At 42.1% G+C, this 24,944-nt stretch overlaps 1 protein-coding gene across 1 annotated transcript in view; it reads right to left on the reverse strand.

Moving 5' to 3' along the window:
- The window catches only part of CPSF100 (cleavage and polyadenylation specificity factor 100), a 435,702-nt gene that overhangs the window by 334,118 nt on the left and 76,640 nt on the right, over positions 1–24,944 (reverse strand). Inside the window, exon 7 of the mRNA XM_089411014.1 lies at positions 24,767–24,918. Coding sequence (XP_089267140.1) covers positions 24,767–24,918 — 152 coding nt within the window. The remainder of the gene's footprint in view (positions 1–24,766; positions 24,919–24,944) is intronic.

Genomic DNA, 24,944 nt, shown 5'->3' on the forward strand with positions numbered 1-24,944 from the left:
TACTGAAATGGTTATAGAAGGTAGTTTGAGCTGGTTTGCCTTGAATATTGATCCAAAGTGGCTCAAGCAAATGTGAAGTACATCTGCTCCACAAAACTTTCATTTGTGCCTGTTTGAAAAGCTGTCAACAATTGTTAACAACAACTGGATGGCCTAAACTCCTGCTTCAATAAAAAAAAACAGATTTCACCTCTGGTGAACATCTCCATGTCTTACATCTATCTGCATACAAATGATGGACTAGATAACAAGCCCACAAAACATGCCTTTAAACAAATGACCCTTCAAGTCAAGCATGTAGAAAAAGACCGTTAGGACTCTTTTTCAAAAGATGAAACATTTCATCATTATCTCCATTTGGAGACCAAGTTAATTTCTCCCAAGTCAACATGGCATCACATGTATGTTAAAGCAATCAACCCTGCAAGTTAATTACACATACATGTTCAAAAAAAAAGGAAATCATTAACATCCCGTGTTCATGCATCTCCTGCTCATGCATGCATTTCATACTTCAACTTTCACTTAAGCACACTGTACTTTCGAAGCTAAAATGAAATATAATGTAGATGCATCAATAGACATGCAATCTTAATCGGATAAGAACTCTAATCGTTTCTTACCAATCCCTTTCAAAGGTACTACCTTTGTCTGCACTTCAGCATCATTATGTGAATCATCCTGAGACACATCATTCATGGAATCTTCCTTTCCATTTTTGCCATCTTCTCTTTCCACTTTCTTCAACTTTTGTGGAAGCATTGTTGGATTCAGAGTCCAACATTTTGCAGCAAGATGTCCTTGCTTATGACAGTAAGTGCACTGCATGTGCATCCTCTTGACAGCATGGTTTGCCTTGTCCAATGGACCTTTCGCTTCTTGCTTCTTTTCCTTCAAAAGTTTCATGTATGTGGCCATTCTCTTCCAACATCTGGAAACATTATGGTTATTCAACCCACAAAAGGAACATGCAATTCTTTTCCCATGCTTATGTGGAAATTTACCATGCTTTGCAAAATCAAAAGGAATGTGTTTAGAACCAAATTTATACCTGCCTGTTTCACCTTTATTGCCTTCATGAGGAGGTGAAGCAAATGAAGAAGTGGTTCCCTTTGGAACACCATCAATCTCTTCAAGGCTATTAGAGTTTCCACAACTCTCTGGTTCAAGTGTGTGCTTCTGAACACTTGCAATGCAACTCCCTCTTGGAGTTGTTTCAATGGTCTTCATGGCAACTTTGGAACTTTCTCCATAAGCTTGTCCATAACAAAGACCCAAATACTTAGGCCTTTCCTCAATCATTATTGGCTCAACAATACCTTGTGCATGTCTACCCAAGCCTTTTCCTTCATAGCCCATCTTGGACATTAGCTTGGAACCTATGCCTCTAGTATGTTTTTCAAAAGAACCAATATAAGCATCCTTAGAGGAATTTGAAGACAAACTGGAATGGTTTACCTCTTCTTCAAGTTGATACTTGACTAAGGCTTCTTGGGCAACAAAGAGTTGTGTCTCCAACTCATGCATCCTTTCCAGGTTCATATTTGCAATATGAAGTTGCCTCTCCATTTCCTGCAATTTCTCAAAAAGCAACTGCTTCTCTTCCTTCATGGAATTCAACTGCTCTCTAAGTTTGTTGCTCTTCCTTCCATCCTCATACATTTCTCTCACCATATCCATCATGGTGGACAATTCTTGTTTCATGTCTTCATCAAAAAATCTTGTGAACAAAGCAGAATTTGAGGACCCACTTGTAGAAGTTGTCATTATGCCAATGAACAAAAAAACTTCAACAAGATAAATAAAGAGCTTATTTCAGCAACCTTTTGCAACAAACCTCTTGTGCTTTAAGGACTGCCTTGAGGTCCTTTGGGATAAGAAGAGTGTCTTCAACTCTCTTTCCTTCTTGTCCTTCCTAGACTGAGCTATCAGTAGCTTTCCCTTTACCTCTGCAAACTTAGAAAATAGTCAGTCTGTAAAACAAGCATACAATCAGCCTCTTGTTGTTCCAACACCTTTCAGACAAGCAGTCTTTGCTTTGTCAATCAAGCATTCTGATATAACCTTCTTAAAGGTGTGGTTAACCAATCTTAAGCTCTGATACCACCTGATCTGAAAATGGGGCACTTCAGCTTCTTGTTTAACTTACAAGAACCTCTCCCACTTCCAAAGCTTCAAATATTCCCAAGTCTTATTGATTAACCAATGCGGAATTAAAAATTCTTGAAAATATGGGTGTATGCTTATGTTTGTCTTAAACTGTTCAGGTGTTGTAAATTAATGTGTTGAAACTGATATATAAATACATATAACAGTAAATAATGCAACAGTAAAACAAGCACATAAGACAGCAATTTAATTTGGAGTTCACCCAAAACTCTTGGGCTACGTCTCCTTGAGCTCTAGTTAACTTGACTAGGCTCTCTGGGATTATGGCAGGTCCTTTTACAAGCTCTTGGCTCAACTCCACTGTTTTACACAAAAACAATGGGCTCAGAACACCATCTCTCCCTGGCTCTTGTAGCCCTCGGCTCTCTGGCTCTCGGCACTGGCTCTGGCTCTGGCTCTTCGGCTCTAGCTTCTTTGGCTCTCTGCAATTTACAGCTCTCTGGCTTTTCACTTGAACCCCCAAGTGACTCCCTTGGCTGCGTGCGCTTCAGCTTTTGCTTTCTGCACTACTTGTTTTTGCTGCTGCCTTTTTGCGCTACTCTCTCTCGCCTTAGCCTCCTACTTTGGCTCTGCCCATGCTCAGTTTCAGCAACAACTCCAACAACCCCAGCAACTTCCTTGTCTCTGATATTCATGGATTTTTAAGCCAAGTGGTGTTGTCTGTTCGTTTTCCTCTTCTCGGGCTCTTCGGCTCCTGGCCTCTGCCTGCTCAAATCCCCTTCTAAGCGTTTAACCATCATTTGTTAATGCTTTCAGGGATGGTGGCCACCTGTGCTGTAAAAGAAGGGACTATCGGCCTTTGAAATCCCCAACAATAGTGTTCTTTGTTTACACAAAGAAACACTTTAAAAACACGAGAAATTTCAGCCAAATCACTGTTTTTCGGACATCAAAAGTCCTTAATTCCACTTTATACTCCTATCGGGTCTGCCTGAAATCGCTTATCGCAAGTCACAATGCCCATTCCGTGGCTTCCCTTTGTATTTTAAAAATACATTAAAAACATTGAAAATATCACAAAAATGGCTTTATGTGGACGTGAAATATTATACATTGGCACTTACAAACCCTTTCGGGCTCGTCCGCATCGCATCGGCGCATATATATCTGGCCCGCTCCTTCGCATGACTCCGACGCGATATTGCGATATCGCAATCGCGTATCGCATGGGTCCAGGGTTCCCATATGGCATGGCTGATGCTGACGCTGATTGCGATCCACTGATATCGGCGATCGCGATATTGTGCGTTGCGGGGTCCCGCCTTTGCCCCGTAGCATCGCTGATTGCGATTTGCCAATTTCGGTGATCGGCGATATCGCATATCGCAAGGTCCCAGGACCTCTACCTTGGGTATACACCGCCTACCTCCCATCTGACCCGCCAATCCGATCATCGGAGGTCGTTGATCGGGGGTGCCTTCCGCCCAACCTTAAGTCCTCCTCTTTGCCCCATGCGATGTGATTTTCCCTTATAAGGGTCTTTTGCCTCTTTTCCCAAAAACAAAGGGGAACTTCTTTTTGTGATAACTTCTCCATCTGAAGTCCGTTTTCGCCCATTCAAGTTGCGTTGGATTCAGAATGAGGAGATCTTCGCAATGAGACTATTTCCGAGAGCAGCTTGCAACTTTCATTTTCCTTTGATTTACAAAGGATTTGTGCCATTTGGCACCTTTTACCTCTTATATGAAGTCTTTTAGACTTAGAGGTTTATCCAGAATCCATTTTTGGATCACTGGGTAGACCTAATTCCCGAGCTCCAATTTGCCTTCTAGTAGCCTCTTTCGTCCATCAAAGAGCTACTCATTAGGCTGCAAACTTCACCCAATCACACACCAAACAACATCCTTCTTGTATGCTGCTTTAGGGCTACTTTGGGTAGCCAACACACTGCCCTCCAATAAGATCAATGGCACCCAATCCAATCACTGTGGAATCTGCACCGATGAAGGCTTATGGTCACTCAAACAAGCCTCCAAATTGGCTCCCACAGGCTGCAAGTCAAATTGATCCAATCTGGTCAATGCATGACCCAACGCTCCTCCAAAACACTGTTGCACATATGTTTGCACTTCATTGTTTGTGACAGTCTTGGTTAGGGCACTTGCTGTAGCCCTAAATCCACCCAACAGTTAGCAAACAGTCCCTTTAAGGGTTGCGGCACACCTTAGTAGACCTCCTCCGTTGCCATGCTGCTACCTTAGGGCATGTGTCAACCCTTGACAGCCCTTACGCAAGCCCAACTGTGTGCTATGGCCTGCGGCCTACCACAATAGCCCTACTGTAGCAAAATGCCTCTAAAAATGGTGCCCAAACAACCTTGGATCAGCAGCGTTCTGCTCTTCATGAACTCAGCCTAGCAGCCATCCGCCTTGGCCCTTGAGACAGCGCTCTCGGACTTGTTTTGACCTTAAAACAGTCCTTGTTAAAAATGGAAACTAGGGCCAAATTCCACCTTATGACAGCTCATATGATGGAGATGATTATTGCATTGGATTCCTCTTTTCGAGAGGTCCAATTTTGATATAAACATCATCTCATTCTGACAAGCAGAAGTGGAATTTTGAATTTATTCTCTCTCATGCACAGATTGTCAAGGTCAGCCTCAATCAAATGTAGGTTCAAGAAGCCCAATGGATGTGTCTCCTCACCCTCAACGAATTGTATAAATGGGAGTGACCTCTCTCCTCATTTGGACATCACTCATCACATCATTTCATCTCTCTCTTCTCTTGATTGGTTCGTACAGTTGGGCAGCCTCTCTCTCTTCTTCACACGTGTGGCCTGTAGAGTAACCCATCCAAGAGATGGTAGTCAATAGTGTTGTCATCATCATGCACATGACTCTCTCTACAACTACTGATACACCTCCTTGAAGTCCCCATCCTCTAAATGTGTCTCTCAATATGCATCATGGATGAATGGCTCCAAGTGCATAAGAGCCCCCAAAGTTTTGATCTTTGATGTGGGTGGCCTTGAAAGCCAACTTGTTTGTGTTGCCCTTATTATACTTTATCACCAAATGAAACTGTTGTAAAAACCCCATCCACTAGTAATGCCTGGTTTGTTGTAGCTTACTCTGGGCATGCAAGTATTGTAATGGCTAGTGATCTTTGTGGATTACTATCTCCTTTCCCATCAGATAGTGCTTCCATTTTTTCACAGCTTGCACCATGGCATAGAGCTCCTTGTCGTAGGTAGGGTAGTTAAGAACTCCCCCATGAAATACTTCAGAATGGTAGCATACAGGTCTTCCTCCCTGGATCAAGACAACTCCATAGCATACTCACTCGCATTTATCTCCACTTCAAAGGGTCTCTACAAGTTTGGTAATGCTAGAACCGGTGCTTGACTAATCTTCTTCTTTAGCTCCTCGAAAACATTTTGTTGACCTTTTTCCCAATGGAAACTCTTGTCCCTTCTTGTTAAGGCATGGAGCGGTGCTGCTATCGCTAAAAATGAGGCTATGAATTTCCTCAGGTACTGTGTTGCTCCAATGAAACTTCTGACCTCTGAAACATTAGTAGGCACCGGCCATTTCATGATGGCCTCCATCTTGGCAAGATCTATCTTCAACGCTCCTCCACCTATCACATACCCCAGATACACCAACGACTATTGCGCAAACTCACACTTCATGAGATTTGCTAACAGTTGAGGCTTCTTCAAATGTTTCCAGCACCTGCGTCAAATGTGAAATGTGCTCCTCCCAGGTAGCACTATATACCAGTATATCATCCAAATAGACAATAACAAATGAATCTATAAAAGGGCACAATACATCATTCATTAATCTCATAAACGTAGTTGGTGCATTACATAAGCCAAATGGCATGACTAACTACTCATACAAACCTTGCCTGGTTTTGAAGGCGGTCTTCCAAGTATCTTCTTCTTTGACTCAAACCTGGTGATATCCAGACTTCAAGTCTAGCTTGGTGAAGTATTTTGCATGTTACAATTGATCCAGTAGATCATTTATCCTGGGCAGGGGGTATCTATTCTTGAGCGTGATTACGTTCAACGCCTTGTAATTTATACACATCCGCCAAGTCCCAGCCTTCCTTGGCACAATGATGATGGGTGACCCACATGGTGATGAACTCGGTCGAATGACACCCTGTTCCAGCAGTTGTTGCAACTATTTCTTCACCTCACTTGCTTCTATGATAGACTTCCTGTACAGATCAATATTTGGCAATGGGAGTCTGGTAATAGTTGGATCTCGTGCTCCGCTTCTCTCTTAGGTGGTAACCCTTTAGGCTTTCGGAACACATCCCTGTATGCCTGTAACAACACCTCCAATTGTTGTTTTTGTTTCTTAGTACACCCCTCCAGGGATGCCTCGCCTATTATTAACTCTTCTTTAGACTGACTTTATCTTAAAAACAATAAAACATACTTCTTGCTGGAATTGATCAATTTCTTGGCTTGGTTGGCACTTACCAGTGAATTTCTTTTGCTTTCCTTTGTGCACGTTTATGATGAACGATTTTCCATCCTTGACGAGTCGGTACTGGTTGGCTCTCCTCATGAATATTGCATCTCACATGTACATGTATGGACTCCCAAACACAACTCCACATACATCAAGGGGAACCACATCTAGATCTACTTCATCGATAAAATAACACTGATAGCAAATCTAATTTTGCATTTTTTGTTACCTTTAGTTCTGCATCCTTATTTACCCATCCCAATGGATATGGGTTTGGATCATCACGAACTTCCAGCCCCAACTTCTTGACCAGCTCTGCTGCAACGAAATTTGCCTGCGATCCTGAGTCAAACAAAGCATCAATCTTTCTCTTCTTGACTTTTATCTTTATATGGAAGAGTTTGGTCATTTCTTTCTCTTCCTCAGATTCACCTCCTTCTGCACTAACGTACAAACGATCTTCTCATCCACATCCGTGTTGCTTTCAAATTGGTTGCTCAAATCAATGGCCATGAGATTCTTCTTCTTATTATATTTCTTCTTATTCTTCAGGTTTAGCTCTAGATGCAACTTCCATCACTTCCCCTCTATATGGCCATCAATGTTGCAGTGGTTGCAGTGGTTGCAGTGGTTGTTGGGATCTTTGCACTAGTGTGTTGTGGTTGTCGTCTTTTTATCTTTTCCTCTTTTTTGCTTCTTCTTCCCCTCCTTAGAAGCATCCTGTTGCTCCTTTTGCTTCGATCCGCTTGATTTCACTCTCTTCATGCCTATGTTCTTCAAGTATTGTGCCTATACACAAGCCTCGTCCACCGAATTGTGCTTGTACAACATCACTTGCTCACGCAAATGGCGGCGCAGACCACCCAAATACTTGAGTACATTTGGGTTCTTTGGAGAGATGCCCAACATTATAGCCATCTTTTTGAACTTCGTGGTGTGCTCCTGCACGCTTTGGCCCAGCTTTTGCCTGAAGTAGTGCCACCAGATCCACTAGTCCTCTACCTACCCAATGGGATAAAATTGTGACTTAATAAGGCTTTTGAATGTTGATTTGCATAGCTTGGGAGGTAATCCAAGCCCTAGTGTTCAAGGGTTGGAGGTCAAAGTGCCACAAATGAGCTTGTGGCTTCAGATCCAAACTTGGGGGTTTTGCACCCATTGTGATTTGGGCCAAAACCGTGATGGAGGTACGACATGTGATGGATGAGGATGATAGTGCTTGGCGATAATATTCCAACGCATCAAGAATCGTCCGAATCTGAGTTGTCGTTAGAGAAAAATGAATTTTTGAAGTTGACTAATTAATTATTGGTTACCAAGTCATGTAGGCTTAGTGTAAACATAGTCCACTAGAAGGGTTTCTTCATCAATTCGTTGAGCCCTCGAGTGTATAAATATGAGGTGAAGTGATGTGTTTTAGAGCATCCAAGAAGTGGTAATACATCTCAAGGATAGCTCTGAAATTTGCGTGAAGAAGAAGAGTCAAAGGGACAACGTGAGGAGGTCTAGAAGGCAGCGTGATATTCTTTGTTTGCTGTAGGTGACAGCATGGTGAGAAAGGGTTGTTTGAAGGCTATCTAAGGGTTGTTCTAGGGCTCGGATTGCAGGAAGCTAAGCCGCAGCAAAAGGAGAAGACTCAGCATGGGAAAGTTTGCCCTAGACAGCGTGGAATTGTTGTAGGTGATAGCAGATTGTTTGGGGGCTAGACAAGACTAGTTGGGTTGATCTTAAGTGCGGATTAGGGCAGGTTTGCTGGGCAGTGAAGGTCGCAGGGCTTAGTGACAAAACAAGGTTGTTAAGGATCATTTTGTGAGATGTATTGGGTCAAGGGTTGACCATGTTTGGATCAATTTGATGAGCATCCTGTTGGTGCCATGTGGATGATCTTCCGAGGAGCTAAAGGATCTTCCTAGAAGCAGAACCCACTGTGTAATTTTGGGGTCCAAGTGTTGACTATTGCATGGAGCGTTTGATCGCTTGAGGAGGCCTTAAGAGTTGGTTGGAGGAGCCCACGTGCATTGTTGGGAGGCCTAACAAGCAGCCAATGTGACAGCAGACACATCGGATTGGAAGGCAAGAGGACAGCAGCAAAGTGAGTTGCAGATGGACCCTTGGATGATGGATTGGGTGTTATAAGTCTGTTGGAGGGCAGCGTGTTGGCTACCCAAAGTAGCCCTAGAGCAGCAGACAAGAAGGACGTTGTTGGTGCGTGATTGGGTGAAGTATTGCAGCCTTATGTGCAACACTTTGATGGACGAAAGTGACTACTAGATTGGCAAATTGGAACCCGAGACTTGTGTGTGTAGGACTTCTACAGCAAATGATGGGCAGTCCTAGCCCATGTTCATTGTGAGAGATGGACATCTTGCAGTGATAGGTGGCAGCCCTCCATACCTTATGTTGGTCTACATTGGAGCAGGGCAAGAAGACCATGGTGGGTTGAAGTCCCTATGTAGCTGAGAAGCAGCAATGGGCGGTTGAGAGTTGTTCACAAGTGGAGCTGTGAACAACTCGACAAGAGTCTCGATGTGTTGTGGCTGTTGAATTTTCTAAGTCTATCCGTCAGAAAATTAATTTGTATTCTGCTGGTTTATTTCTTCTACTTGTAAATTCTGAACAAGTTATTTAAAACATTTAAATATCAAAATAAACACAATACAATCACAACATCTACAGTTCATCAGTTAAAAGAAAACAAACACACAAGTGACACCGTTATTTTTGGACAAATGTCCTTGGAAAAAAAAACCCAAAGCGGGAAAACCGGTGCAGCTATTCTAAGGGTCTATTATTATGCAGTATTTCCTTGAGTACAACTGGGTGCCTAACTGGCTCACCCGACAGAGAAAAAATACACGGCAACAATACCTCTCTATTCGAAAACAGGTATTCAGAAAACTTGTCCCACGAAACCCTCTCCAGCGTCTCTAAAGCTCTGCACTAGCCCTTCTGGCCTCTGCGTCAGCCTCCTACTACCCTGCGTCAGCCTCAAACCTCTCTGTGTCAGCCCTCTGAGGCACTGCGCAGCCTCTGGGACCCTCTGCGTCACTCCTGCAGCCTCTGCGTGGATGATGCAGTCCCTCTGGCCTCTGCGTTGTCTCTGCTGGGCTCTGCGTGGCCTAAACTGGTTGTTGCCTCTCACTCTCTGCTTCTGTGTTGGTCTCTTGGCAATGTCTCTGCCTCTCTGCCCAGTAATCATTGCCTCTCGTTGTTGATCACTGATTTGACTTTGCTTAACAACCCCGCTCTAGCAAATCGAATGACTGATCACTCTAGTGTGTCCTCCAACTGACCCTCAAGCCTCTTCTTATACTTGTCTCATTGGTCCTTCAATGGCCAAAGATTAAATCTCTAATCAACGGCTAAAATTAGATTTGGCTTGATCCATGACTGAAGAAACCATCTAACCCAGTTTTATATTAAGACCCATTAATATTTTATTTTTCCTAACTTTAGACTTAGGAACTCCCTTAGAAATATTAATTATTTTAATATGTCCCAAACCGGTTAGAATCTGCCCAAACCATTTCTGGGTCTTGGAGATCTCATGTGCTTTAGCCTTGCCACCAATTTTCATGGCTAGAGTGCATCCGATGCTACCCCAAATCAACACTCCATCTTAGCGAGAACTGTGCTCTAGTAATACTCCTCACTGACCATCACACTGATTATCCGGCACCAGTACCTGTGCTGATGCTAGGCCTCCACACCCAACATCCTCTACACGGCTGCATCCTGTACTGTTGCCCATGGCCCTACCACTACCATCACTGCATCTGTAAGGCAACACCCTCTGCATCTGTGCTGCTGCTCGTCTATCCTCCCAACACTGCATCTGCACTGCATCCCCCTGTCATCATGTTGCATCGTGCTAATGCATATTGCTACTGCACTGTAACTCAGTTACTGAGAAGTAAGTAACTAATCCACCCAACTTCTGACATCCCTATCGGGCTAGAAACACTCGCGATGCTGAACCTCCCTCTACTACTAACAAGTGCTCCCTCTACTGACCTCTGCGCTGCTGCAACAACTCCCTGCATCTTGCACCGTTGCACAACTCTCTGTGCCATCCAGCACTAGTGCAACACTGTCATGCCTCTCGCACTGTTGCAGCCTGCTAGCCTCACATTGCCCAGAAACTCATGCACTGTAGCACTCTCTATCGCTTCATCCGCATTCGTCTCTATCGACATCCGCCAATCTTGCTACTCCTCTTCGGGGCACCCATATCAAGGTATAATCCAAGAGGTTGGGTGCCTCAAGGATCCTACCCCTCATTGCCTGTAGTCCTCCTGACTACAACTCGATGTCTCCCCATTTCTTCTCAAGTGGCATGTGAGCACTCGTGGCACAATCATCATCCTCCTCGACTTCTTTCTCCGCCTTCACTGGCGCTGCCTTAGAGTCAGACGCCTCTCCCTTGTTCTTCTTCCTCGGACACTGGTTCACATAATGACCCAGTTCCCCACAGTGGAAGCACTTGACCTTGGAGAGGTCCTTCTTCTTCCTCTTCTCCTGCTTTCCCGCAGATGCCAGAGCTGCATCCTCTTCCTCTTCCTTCTTGATCTGGACTCCTTTATTGCTACTTCCCGTCTTTGTCAATCGTCTAATCTCTTCTTGCCGAAGAGTCGCCCACAATTCTTCCCAATCTGGAAAATTCGCCCTACCCAGTATGCTCTAGACAAATGTCTCCCACTCCTCAGAGACTACGTTTAGTGCGGTTCTTACCATCAACTCCTGATCCGGCATGGCCCCTATGGAAGTCAGTTGGTCCCGGATCTCCTTCAACCGACCGAGGAAGAGATCTATCTGCTCTCCCTTCTGCATCTGGTATGACCGTAGCTGATTCTCAAGTAGCATCTTCCTCTGCACGGAAGTATGCTGGTACAACGTCTTCAAGGTATCCCACATTTCCTTTGTCATCTCCTTCTTGGCAATATGTTGGACCACATGATCCTTGACCCCATCAAGGATGATGCATTTTGCCTTGGCCATTGCCTCCTCGGACACTGGTTTGCATAATGACCCAGTTCCCCACAGTGGAAGCGCTTGACCTTGGAGAGGTCCTTCTTCTTCCTCTTCTCCTGCTTTCCCGCGGATGCCAGAGTTGCATCCTCTTCCTCTTCCTTCTTGATCTGGACTCCTTTGTTGCTACTTCCCGTCTTAGTCAGCCGTCTGATCTCTTCTTGCCGAAGAGCCGCCCACAATTCTTCCCAATCTGGAAAATTCGCCCTGCCTAGTATGCTCTGGACAAATGTCTCCCACTCCTCGAAGACTGCGTTTGGTCCAGTTCTTACCATCAACACCTGATCCAGTGTGACCCTTATGGAAGTCAGTTGGTCCCGGATCTCCTTCAACCGACCGAGGAAGAGATCTATCTGCTCTCCCTTCTGCATCTAGTATGATCGTAGCTGATTCTCAAGTAGCATCTTCCTCTACACGGAAGTATGTTGGTACAACGTCTTCAAGGTATCCCACATTTCCTTTGTCGTCTCATTCTCGGCAATATGTTGGACCACATGATCCTTGACCCCATCAAGGATGATGCATTTTGCCTTGGCCATTGCCTCCTCAGACACTGGTTCGCATAATGACCCAGTTCCCCACAGTGGAAGCACTTGACCTTAGAGAGGTCCTTCTTCTTCCTCTTCTCCTATTTTCCCGCGAATGCCAGAGCTGCATCCTCTTCCTCTTTCTTCTTGATCCGGACTCGTTTGCTACTACTTCCCGTCTTGGTCAGCCGTCTAATCTCTTCTTGCCAAAGAGTCGCCCACAATTCTTCCCAATTTGGAAAATTCGCCCTGCCCAGTATGCTCTGGACAATGTCTCCCACTCCTCGGAGACTGTGTTTAGTGCGGTTCTTACCATCAACTCCTAATCCGGCGTGACCCCTATGGAAATCAGTTGGTCCTGGATCTCCTTCAACCGACCGAGGAAGGGATCTATCTGCTCTCCCTTCTGCATCTGGTATGACCGTGGTTGATTCTCAAGTAGCATCTTCCTCTGCATGGAAGTATGCTGGTACAATGTCTTCAAGGTATCCCACATTTCCCTTGTCGTCTCCTTCTCAGCAATATGTTGGACCACATGATCCTTGACCACATCAAGGATGATGCATTTTGCCTTGGCCATTGCCTACTCGTACCTTTCATTAGCTACTAGGTCAATTGTGATAGCCATTACTCTCAAGGCGAAGCCCTTGATTGGATGTCTGTCTAGAATGGACAGGATCTTGGCCTTCATGACCACAAAGTTGGACGCTGCGTCCAGCCTATCCTGATCCCTCAACCCATTCATAGCCATCTCTCTTCTCTTCTTCGTCGACTCCATTGAGTCTCTCTACTTCCTGCCTGGAAGTTCTCGGTTCAACTCCTACTGAGTCTCTCTACTTCCTGTCTGGAAGTTCTCGGTTCAACTCCTTCGAGACTCTCTACTTCCCGTCTGGAAGTTCTCTTCTGGACTCCCTCTGAGTCCCGATTTCCCTCCTGGAAATCCTTCTGCGAACCGTCAAGTTTCCCCTCTCCGATCGTCTATGTAACTACATTACTGATCTGGATTCCTTGGCTAGAAATTCGCCTCGGCAACAACTCCCTCTACCTTGGTTTTTCCCTGTCAGGTACTGTTTTGACCACAGTACCCCACCAGCTTCACTCCCGCAAACTACCCACAACTTCCTTCGCCCCAACAACTGAAGGATTAAGCCTCTTGGCTCTGCGCAATCTCGGCAACGGCCAAACAGCTCCCTCAGCCAACTGCGTCAGCCCTCCTAGCCTCTACGTGGCTTTGCATGAGCCTATTTCTGCCCTCCTCAGCCTCTATGCTGGCCTCTCTTAGGCCCGGACTGATGACGCAGTCCCTCTGTGTCAACCCTTCCTCTGTTGCTTTTTGTAAGGATCAGCTCTGTCACTCGGGACAACTGAATTTGCTACAAATGCTCTGCTCAACTGATGCCTTCAGCTTTTCTGTGATCTGCAACCACGTTCTGATACCATGTTGAATTTTCTAAGTCAATCCATTAGAAAATTAATCTGTATTATGTTGGCTTATTTCTTCTACTTGTAAATTTTGAACAAGTTATTTAAAGCATTTAAATACCGAAATAAAAACAATACAGTCACAACATCTACAGATCATCAGTTGAAAGAAAACAAATACACAAGTGACACTGTTATTTTTGGACAAATGTCCCCTGAAAAAAACCCAATGCAGGAAAACCAGTGCAGCTATTCTGAGGGTTTATTATTATGCAGTATTTCCTTGAGTACAACTGGGTGCCTAATCAGCTCACCCCACAGAGAAAAAATACACCGCAACAATACCTCTATATTCGGAAACAGGTATTCAAAAAACCTATCCCACGAAACCCTCTCCAGCGTTCTCTGAAGCTCTGCGCTGGCCCTTCTAGCCTCTGTGTCAGCCTCCTGTTGCCCTGCATCAGCCTCAAACCTTTCCGCGTCAGCCCTCTAAGGCATTGCTCAACCTCTGTGACCCTCTGTGTCACTCCTACAACCTCTGCATGGATGACGCAGTCCCTCTGGCCTCTGCGTTGTCTCTGCTAGGCTCTGTGTGGATGACGCAGTCCCTCTGGCCTTTGTGTTGTCTCTGTTGGGCTCTGCGTGGCCTAAACTAGTTGTTGCCTCTCGCTCTCTGCTTCTGCGCTGGTCTCTTGGCACTGTCTCTGCCTCTCTACCCAGTACTCACTGCCCCTCGCTGCTGATCACTGATTCGACTTTGCTTAACAACCCCGCTCTAGCAAATTGAATCACTGATCACTCTAGTGTGTTCTCCAACTGACCCTCAAGCCTCTTCTTATACTTTTCTCGGTGGTCCTTAAACGGCCGAGATTAAATCTCTAATCAACAGCGAAGATTAAATTTGACTTGATCCATGACTTTTGGAACCTTCTAACCCAGTTTTATATTAATACCCATTAATATTTTATTTTTCCTAAGCTTAAACTTAGGAGCTCCATTAAAAATATTAATTATTTTAATATCTCCCAAACGGTTAGAATCTACCCAAACCATTTTGGGTCTTGGAGATCTCATGTGCTAGCCTCTCCACCAATTTTCATGGCTAGAGCACATCCAATGCTACCCCAAATCAACAGTGGCCTTGATGGATCAAGGCACAACTAGAGAGCAGATTTGATATCCGAGATTCAGTGGCCAGGTGGACTTGGAGCATTGATAGAGGGAGGAGCTGCAGGTCGGAAGCCAAAGGACCAGGGAGGTACAGGGTACGACCGAGGGGAGCTAAGAGAGTCGACTACATCAGCCAAATGGTCAGTGTATCGTGTTGAGGGCAGATTGGTTGTCGATGGACTAACAGCAAGTCCCAGTTTTGTATCTTGTGCTTATCTTGTGCTAAGGGCCATTATCCCTGGTACAAGAGCCCTAGACTGTTGTATTATATGTTGTTAATATAACAAAGTTGGGTTGAAAAAGTAAAAAGTTGTTTATATTCTGTGCATGTGTGATTTATGGCTATTTTATTCCACTGTGCAAAGTAATTTATGGTTGAGATTCTTGGTTTGGTAGCGTTAGTAATTTTAAGACTCTAACCTAGACCCAAGGTCGTGGAAATTCAACATTGAAATCCTCCCACTTAGTCACTGGAGGCTCTCCCTCCAACCTCAAGGTCTCTGTGTGGCTCTCCCACAAAGTTAGTGCATGGACCTCTAATTTCAGCCATGCAAATGAGATCCTTTGTCCTTCCTCAATTTGGATGCTGAAATATGTTGAAGAATCTAGGGCAATTAGATATAGTAGGATTCTTCTATACTTGATAACAATTAGTGAAGCACTTTTTCAATTTAATTTTTTAGCTTGATCTTCTTCTCTTATTATTATTGTACGTGTGTTTACTTCATCAAACTGCTACCAAAACACAAGAAACAAGAACACAAGATATTGGCTCTCTGCCAGGGCAAAACCTCTCTCTCTTAGAGAGGAAAACCCTTTCGTAAATTTCTCTTATTGAAGCTTCTTATTGATCAATGTCAAACCCTAGACCCTTAACAAGAATATCCTCCAAGCACAAGTCAAGTCCTTCCTTCTTCCGACACTCTGTTTCCCAACACTTCGTCCTCCTTCTTCCGACACTTCGTCCTCCTCCTTCCCTCAGCAACTAGTGATAGACCTTGTTTATGTGAGCTCTAGAAGAGATACTTATATTTGATACTTAGTGAGATCCTTCACCTATGAAGATACCTTCCTTCTCTTGTCCAACCGAGATTCTTCTTGATGTGTAGTTGTAGACTTGATATGACAGCACTGCAGCCCTAGTTTCTCGCACGTGTGGGAGGTTTCCTTGTATATTTCACTCCTTTTACCTTCGATTGGGAGAGCCTCTTCTTCACTCTAGTGGGAGGCCTTATAGGCCTAAGTTTCTAGCCCAAACAATGAGATATGAGACTGTTATGTTGTTGTTGTTATGACCGCAGAGGGACCTCCTTTTCTCACCAGGGTGGCAGTGATTTACCCTTAGAACAACCCTCTAAACTTCGGTTTTGTCTTCTCATTCTTCGTTGCACTAGATGCTCCTTTTACTTTTACTTTCTTCACCCTTTTTTGGTCTTCCTTTGCTCACTGATTTCAGAGATATTGTGTCTTGTCATTGGAGGAGTGGACAACCTCTATATATAGAGGTTTGTCCCTCCTTTAGGCCGACTTGAGGTTGACTAGAGGACTTGAGGCCGACTTCATTTTTTCTACTTCGAATTAGCTTCTTTGATGATGTTGTTGCATGGAGAGGACTTGCGACTTTGCTTGGAGGGGTATCTTTGACTCTAATACATAAATATACATGGTGTAACATGCCCTTAAGGGTCTTCAACATTTCTTTTGACTCTTTGACTTTCCTATAACACTTTGACATGTGCTAGACCTATTTCAATGAGCGAGAAACTCATTGATAAATATAACAAAAATAATATTTATTTTCTTGTATAAATACAAATATCAAAATTACATTTATGAAGACCGAACCTAGTTACACTTTTTTCAACACACCCTCTTAACTAGGGAGGTATTCATAGATCATTACAAGGTGTTTCGCTATTTTTCAATCTTGAAGAATTCACATAAGAGAAATTGGATTGGCAATCCATCTATTATAGCATCATAGTAACCAACATTGTTTATAGCAAGGCCTTGACTAACAACTCTATCTCTCATAAGATCAGAGCACAATGTTGGCGAGACCAATGACTTATAGACACCTTAATCATTGTCTCTCAAGGTACATACCCACCCGGGTGTTCACTGAGTATGACCTTCTAGGACTATTCTTGTCTTGGGTTCCCAGCCCTCAAAGAATATCAGTCCTCTTGCCTACTCTTATCTTGGATGCCCTACACATCCTCAAAGAGTATCGTATGTCAGATGATTACCCAATCCTTCCATTCTTTCTTCCCAAGTGAAGACAAGAATGTTGTGTCTATCTCTTCCTCTTAATTGAGGAAGACATGCCCAAGTTTCCTCTGACCAAAAACTTGATCAAGCTCCTTTGTAATTGGGAACTTGTTAGAACTCCCTCTTAGCTAGGGACTTGTCCATTCATCAGCAACTTCTTCTTTGTGGGTCCTTCAGTTGCTTGATCTCCTTCTTTCTTTTGATGTCATGAAGTCTTTGTTTGAACTTCTTCTTGGTAGGGCACCGGCCATCGATCACTTTCCTTCCTGGCTTGTCATGTCATTTCTTCCTTCGTGGAAAGTGGCCTTCTTGATATATGTTAGGTTCTTTCATCATCTGGCTACTCCTTTGTCATCTGACTATGCTTCGGAATATTTATCACATAGATGCTTAGTTGTACTTGCTTGTTCCCATACTTCGATTTAGTAGCCCTTCATGACTTCATCTTGATATTGCTTCAACATAAAATAGTGCTTGGATGGCTTCTTCATCATGACATCTTTCTAGAGTTGAATCAGTTATCTGCACCTTAATATCTCCAAGGCCTTCTTAGGTGTCAAGGGTCTTGTGATCTGTTTCTTCCTTTGTCAAAGTTGTCATGCCTTCTTTCGAAAGATGTCTTTAATGGATCTTGTCAAATAGTGATTCTTTGTGACCATGGTGTTCTTCACATGCTTGATCTCCTTCTTCATTTGCTTCTTCTTTTTTTGGATTGATTAGTCAACCACCTTATACTCCTTATGGGAGCACTTCTTCATGTTGACCTTTATTGCATTGTAGTACATGCCTTCGAGCATGTCATTGGTGAAAGAGATCCTTTTATACTTGATCATGCTTTAGAACTATTCCCATGACCCAATAATATATATGATGACATGACTTAAACTTTGATGCATACATACCTCATCTTGATTTTGCTTTGATCATCTTGGCTTCATTTGATGGTTCTTCTTGATTGGTGTAGCCTTTCTTGCTTCATCTTTTCTTTCCTGCATATCATTCTTTCTTGAATCCCATGAATGGGACTCCCAATGAAACATCTGCTCTTATTTATGAACCTTCTTTTGAAGATTCTATCAGAGGATCTTGAAGACCCTTATCCTGCAAATGTTTCTTCCTTTTGATGATAGAGGCCTTCTAAGATTTTAATCATGATCAATTATTCTTTCATTGTGTATGAGGTCCTATAATAGGTATGTAATTTCTACATGAATATCTTGAGCTATATCTACACCATGCTCCTATATTCTAGAATATGTTACTTAACCATGCATTCTATCCTATCTCTATATGCTCCTATGCTACTCAAAACTTTGAAAGAATACTTAAGTAAAGAGGTTGACTTAGTCATAGTAGAGATATGGAGGATCTTCCTTCTTTTGCTTCTTGCCTTCTTCTTTCAGTTCTTGAGTTAAGTGAGCTTCTTCCCTTTTTCTCGTATTGTTGTTGTCCTTCTTAAGTTTGGGACAATCCCTTTTGTAGTGTCCATATTCTTGACAGCCGAAGCATTGGACTTTGGACATATCTTTGTTGCTTGTTCTTCGTGGGCCAAATTTGCCAAATTTTCCTTTTCTCTTGGCCATGGTAGCAAATGCTTGCTCCTTTGATCCCACATCATCCTTTGCTTTGAGTCTAGTCTCCTCAATTTTGCATAGAGACCATAGTTCACTTAGCGGGTAGCTTCCTCCTTGGCAGATATGCTTGATGTGAAGTTGCCCCAATCCTCAGGTAGAGCATTGAGGACTACAATTGTCATTTCTTTGTCAGACATGACTTCTCCTAGTTCTTGACATTGATCTCTCATCTCAAAGATCTTCATGAAGTAGGGAGCTTTTCCTTCCTTTGATATCTTCATCTTGTACAACTCATTACGTAGAGATATCACTTCTCCAGCTGTGCTTACTGAGAATAGCTCTATTAGTTTATCATAGATTTCTTTTGATGTTTCAAATTTGGAGACATAAGGAATGAGAGAATCCTTGATAGATTTTATTAGAATCCTTTGAGCTCTTGTCTCATCCTTATTGTACTTGGCTAAGGTTTGAGTTTGTTCCTTAGCAGGGATAGTGATATTCCTTTGATGAGGCCTAGAAGTTCATTCTCATTGAGAAGTAAATCAGTCCTCTTCTTCAATGCAAGGAAGTTAGTGGTACTCTTCTTCCTTGCAAAAAGACATTGAGGTATATTCAAGAGGGGAATATACTTACTTGATAGAGTTTTATGTGATGTAGTAGTCTTGCTTTGTTCTTGAAGACTTGATGGCTTGCTTTCCTGGATCTTCAAATTGATTCCTTCAAATAGATTTGCTTGATGATGAGATTTGCTTGGAGAGTAAGACTTGACTTGTAGTGCTTCTTCCCTTGAAGATGGTGTAGCTTGATGTAGGTCCTTCTTTGACTTGATCTTCTTGTAGGTGTCTTTGTATGAAAGGCTTCTTGCTTTGTAGTCCTTGATGAATAGTAGATGGTAGACCTTCTTGTCCTTGATGTGTTTGAGACTTCTTGGCTTGATGCTTCAACCTTGTAGTTGTTCTTGAGATGTCCTTCCTTGATGAGTCACCTTATGAGTGTTCTTGAGATGCCCTTTCCTTGATGTGTCACCTTAGCTCTGATACCATGTTGAAGAATCTAGGGCAATTAGATATAGTAGGATTCTTCTATACTTGATAACAATTTGTGAAGCACTTTTTCAATTTAACTTGTTAGCTTGATCTTCTTCTCTTATTATTATTGTATGTGTGTTTACTTCATCAAACTGCTACCAAAACACAAGAAACAAGAACACAAGATATTGACTCTCTACCAAGGCAAAACCTCTCTCTCTTATAGAGGAAAACCCTTTCGTAAATTTCTCTTATTGAAGCTTCTTATTGCTTAATGCCAAACCCTAGACCCTTGGCAAGAATATCCTCCATGCACAAGTCAAGTCCTTCCTTCTTCCGGCACTTCGTCCTCTTTCTTTTGGCACTTCGTCCTCCTCCTTCCTTCGGCAACTGGTGATAGACCTTGATAGACCTTGTTTAGGTGAGCTCTAGAAGAGATACTTACCTTTGATACTTAGTGAGATCATTCACCTTTGAAGATACCTTCCTTCTCTTGTCCAACCGAGCTTCTTGTTGATGTGTAGTTGTAGACTTCATATGACAGCACTGCATCCCTAGTTTCTTGCACATGTGGGAGGTTTCCTTGTATATTTGACTCCTTTTACCTTCGCTTGGGAGAGCCTCTTCTTCGCTCTAGTGGGAGGCCTTATAGGCCTAAGTTTCTAGCCCAAACAATGAGAGATATGAGACTATTATGTTGTTGTTGTTATGACCGCAGAGAGACCTCCTTTTCTCGCACGTGTGACTGTGATTTACCCTTAGAACAACCCTCTAAACTTCGGTTTTGTCTTCTCCTTCTTCACTGCACTAGAGGCTCCTTTTACTTTGACTTTCTTCACCCTTTTTCGGTCTTCCTTTGCTCGTTGATTTCAAAGGTATTGTTTCTTGTCGTTGGAGGAGTGGACAACCTCTATATATAGAGGTTTGTCCCTCCTTTAGGCCGACTTGAGGCCAACTTCATTTTTTCTACTTCAGATTAGCTTCTTTGGTGATGTTGCATGGAGAGGACTTGTGACTTTGCTTGGAGGGATATCTTTGACTCCAATACATAAATATACACGATGTAACATGCCCTTAAGGGTCTTCAACATTTCTTTTGACTCTTTGACTTTCCTATAACACATTTGACATGTGCTAAGACCTATTTCAATGAGCAAGAAACTCATTGATAGATATAACAAAATTAATATTTCTTTTCTTGTATAAATACAAATATCAAAATTACATATATGAAGACCAAACCTAGTTACACTTTCTTCAACAAAATAAACTTGCAATTGCTACAAGCCTACAACCAGTGGTTCAGCTTCAAAGCGTCGATCTCACCGTGGTATGGCTTGATATCGACTTTTGCTTCCATTTTAAATAGGGATTGATTCACGGCACTCAAACCGGGTTGATCCTTTCCAAATTATTTCTTAGACTGCTTTTTTGCTTCTTCCAATCTCACGATCCCCCTTCTAAATTGCCCTCTACATTTGAACCCCCATCTTCTCCAAATATCCCAAGTTTATTGCTCAGGGCCGCCATGAGGAGGTTTACATTTCGATTTATATTTGCAACTTGTTCCAGCCATGAAAACGTCACCTCTACAAGATCACGAGGTCCTTTACAAATTCTTCAGCCATGATCAGAGTTTTACAATTTTCGACCCCGCCAATCTAGATCCCCTACAAATCTCCACAAAATACCTAAAGAAACCTGCTCTGATACCAATATGAGTTGTAAACTGTTGTGGATATTCCACTGGACAGTTCGTCATGAGTCACAACAGATCTGATAATATTATAATCATAATCTGAAATTCCACACTATTACAGTTTTATTAAATTACTAGATCTGTAGATTTTAATGTAATTAGTGGATGCATGCAAATGGAAATTACGCAGAAAATAGAAAACGACAAAATAAAAGCTCACACACACATAAGACACAATATATGCTCTAGGAAACCCTTTCGGGAGAAAACCCAACTAGAAGATGAGTTCGCTCCACTCTCATTCTCTGTCTAGAAATATGGTTGCAGGTATAAAGAAGTTTGGCATGTGACCCTTGGGCTGCTACAGTGCACAAATTCTCTCTATGTGCTCTACCTCTTATCCCTTTTGGCTATTTTTGCTCAGCTTTGGAACAAATGCACTCGAAAGAATGGAATGCCTCTTCCTCCTAGTGGTGCGGTTATAACACAGCCTGATAGCCTTCTAGTGGTTAAGTTTGATACATCAACTCTTAAGTAGAGTTACAATATAGACTCTTCTATAATCTTTTACATCATAATCACATGGCTAGCCCCTTTTCTCATGAATAATGGGGGTTGACACAGCATCCTCCCGAATTATAGGTCTGAAAGCAAGAAGGTCAACTTCAGAGTGGCATAACTTTTACATACAGACTCTGATTAAAGCGCTTCTTGCGTCGTTGGAAAATTCTTTTTGTGTAGAACAGCATGAAAAGGTGTCGCACTTAAGTGGCAAAGTTTTACCCCCCAAAAAATGTCGTGTGATGCCTCAAAACGCTCCCAGAAGTTTTCAGACCTTGTTTTTCCAAACTGTGTCCCATCAGTAAAAATGGTCCCGTGAGTTTATTCCTCCACTTTTTCCACTCCAAAATGCATCAATATGAATGACAAACAATATAATGATCCAATCCAGATCATAAGTTTAGTTGTAACTATACTTGACTTCCATTGCAGATTGATTTTCAGTGCAGTCCACTTTCCTTTAGTGCATTTCTAGTGCATGCAGATGCTATTATTGGATAGGCATTTAGAGAGAAGTGTGCCCTGACCATGAGGTTGAAAGTTGAGTTTTGACTTCAGTTCACTTGACACTTACCATAGTTCACTCTAATTCAGTTAATTAGACTACAAACACATCACCTGGAGAAGACTCAACTTGTTATGTCAGTATGACTTGCACCATGAGCAAGTCAATTGTTGACTTCTACTCCAAGCAAGCCACTTTGACCTAGGGCACACCACATGAGGAGCCATCATCATGGCCTGTTTAAATTTCATTGTTTTTTTGCCTAGGGAAGAGTGCACCCTACTTGGGGATGAATTTTTGGTTTTCTATTTACAGCTAGGGTAACTTTAACTCCAAGTTGTCATCTATTTCAAGGTCACTTGCTTCTCAAGCAGGATTCTATTTCGAGTTGGCTTTTGAGTCAAGCTAGCATCTCTATGTAGGCTTGGGATGTGCACCCTAGTTGAGGTTTTGATGCTTCTCCAAGCAAGTGCTCTATTCTTGAGGATGAGGGCACTCCACTTGAGATATTACAAAGAGGAGCTTGTTCTATTCTAGTGGCGAGTTCCAGGTCTGCAAGGAGGCTACACTATTTGACCTTTTCTTCTCACATGCATGTACTATTTTCAGAGCTAGAAAAGGAGCACCACACCTGAGCTGTTCTTGGAAGTTTGTGGTGCTTGGAGTTTTATTTTCATCACACTAGAATTGCAACCTAGTCTATTTTCAGTGATGGGATATGTTTGACCTTCTGCTATTCTTGGTCCTTGCCTAATCTTGATCTTACTTTGCCTCAGTCTTTTCTATTATTGATATAAGAATGTGTAAGAAGAGGGGGAAGCTATATGTGTTTCAATTTCTTTTCACCTACTTGCTATTACTCCTTTCACTTAACATCTACTCATTGTGAGAAAACACTTGTACTCTGTGTACCAATTGGACTTCTCATATCTATGCCATAGCTCTACTTCACGTTGTGTAAGGAAGTTCTTGAAATCTTGGCAAAATCTTTTGATCCCTTAGGATCCTTGAGCACGTTGATGTGTTCCTACTTGCCTTCGACTTTGTACTATCTACAACTTTGAGTAATTAAGATCTAATCAACATCCTTATAGCAACCATATGAAGTGTAATTGTTGAGTGTACTTAATTTTACCTGCTTATATTCTGATTTCTCTAAGATTTAAGTAAGGATTCAAGCAATTTCGTTCACCCTATTAGTTCATTCATTCATTCGAGTACAAGGCATCAGACAATTCAGGAACTTAGTTCACTTCATTTTTTAAAAACAAAATTCATTGAGAATCTTTGTAAATTTGTGAGTTAAATAGCATAGAATCCAAGGCAATACTTGGAGATAGTTTTTTCCTAGCATTTCAGATCATACCTTGCTGTTCTGCAACTTTTATTGCAGAAACAAGGTGAGATTATAGCAAATATTTCAATTTTCGTACATGTTTTATCATCTATAATTGTTAATTCAACATTTAGGCTTTGCTGATTTAACCATTTTCTTGCAGATTTCCTGTTTTATAGTGCAAATCAGCAAACTTTTCTTGCAGATTTGAGTTAAGTAATATCCCCAAAAGCACAGAATTTAAATCCTAAGTCAACCTAGTGATTCCCCACTGAAGTAAACAAAGCAGTAACCCAAATTGAAACAATTAGTGTGAGCTGACATTGGAACTTTCCCTAAGTTATCCAAACACCTTTGGGTCCTTTCAACTACGGGTATTTCCAGGTGATAACCACCTAAATGTATTTTAGTTTTGATAAATCTCAAAGTACTAAAATGACCTCCTTATCTTATCATGCAAAACTGAATACCCAAGAGAAATCAACTGATTTGAAATATTCATAGAGATTATGATATTAATTTAATATATGTCATATTTATATTTTAAAACAGAAGCTGACAAAAAATTATAATAAATTTTATTACCTCCATAATATTAAGCCAGAGTATAGAGATTTGTCCACTTCCTAACCTTCCATTACATAGAGTTGATTATGTATTTCCAGAATCATAAAGAAATAGTACATAATTTGCAAAAACAAAAAAGAAACGGAATGTATTAACAGCGTAAAAAAAGCTTCACAAGTTCAAACATGTGTCATTCATGCACAATGTACTCTCGTTGTATTTCTAACATTTCAACAAAATCCAAGGGCATTTTGAGATGCTAGGGACAAAAATCTGGAGGTAGGTTTCTCTGCAGATAATTATTCCACACATAATGTTGCCTAAGTTAGCAAAATGAGATATTACCGTATAGACTAGCTGCTTTCCAATGTATCACTAATTTATAAATTGTGTCATAAATGAAACAAAATTGAATGTAAAAAATGAAAATCAACTAATGTCAGTTACAGATACCGAAGTAGAATGAGGTATTACTTTAGTTGGAAAGCATTGTCACGAGTATGCTCAAAGGATTTCGCTATTGAATCACTCATCCATTCAAGGAAGCTCTTGACATATTCTACTGTACTTGTAGCGACATTAGTTAAGAAGGCAATTGGATAAGTTAAGTGATGATAAGCCCAGTGCTGCAAATCCACAAAATTTTATCCAA

Source organism: Pinus tabuliformis, chromosome 3_1, assembly GCF_031772625.1.
Source record: "Pinus tabuliformis cultivar Carrire ecotype Pingquan chromosome 3_1, CPIR1, whole genome shotgun sequence".
Classification (NCBI taxonomy): Eukaryota; Viridiplantae; Streptophyta; class Pinopsida; order Pinales; family Pinaceae; genus Pinus; species Pinus tabuliformis.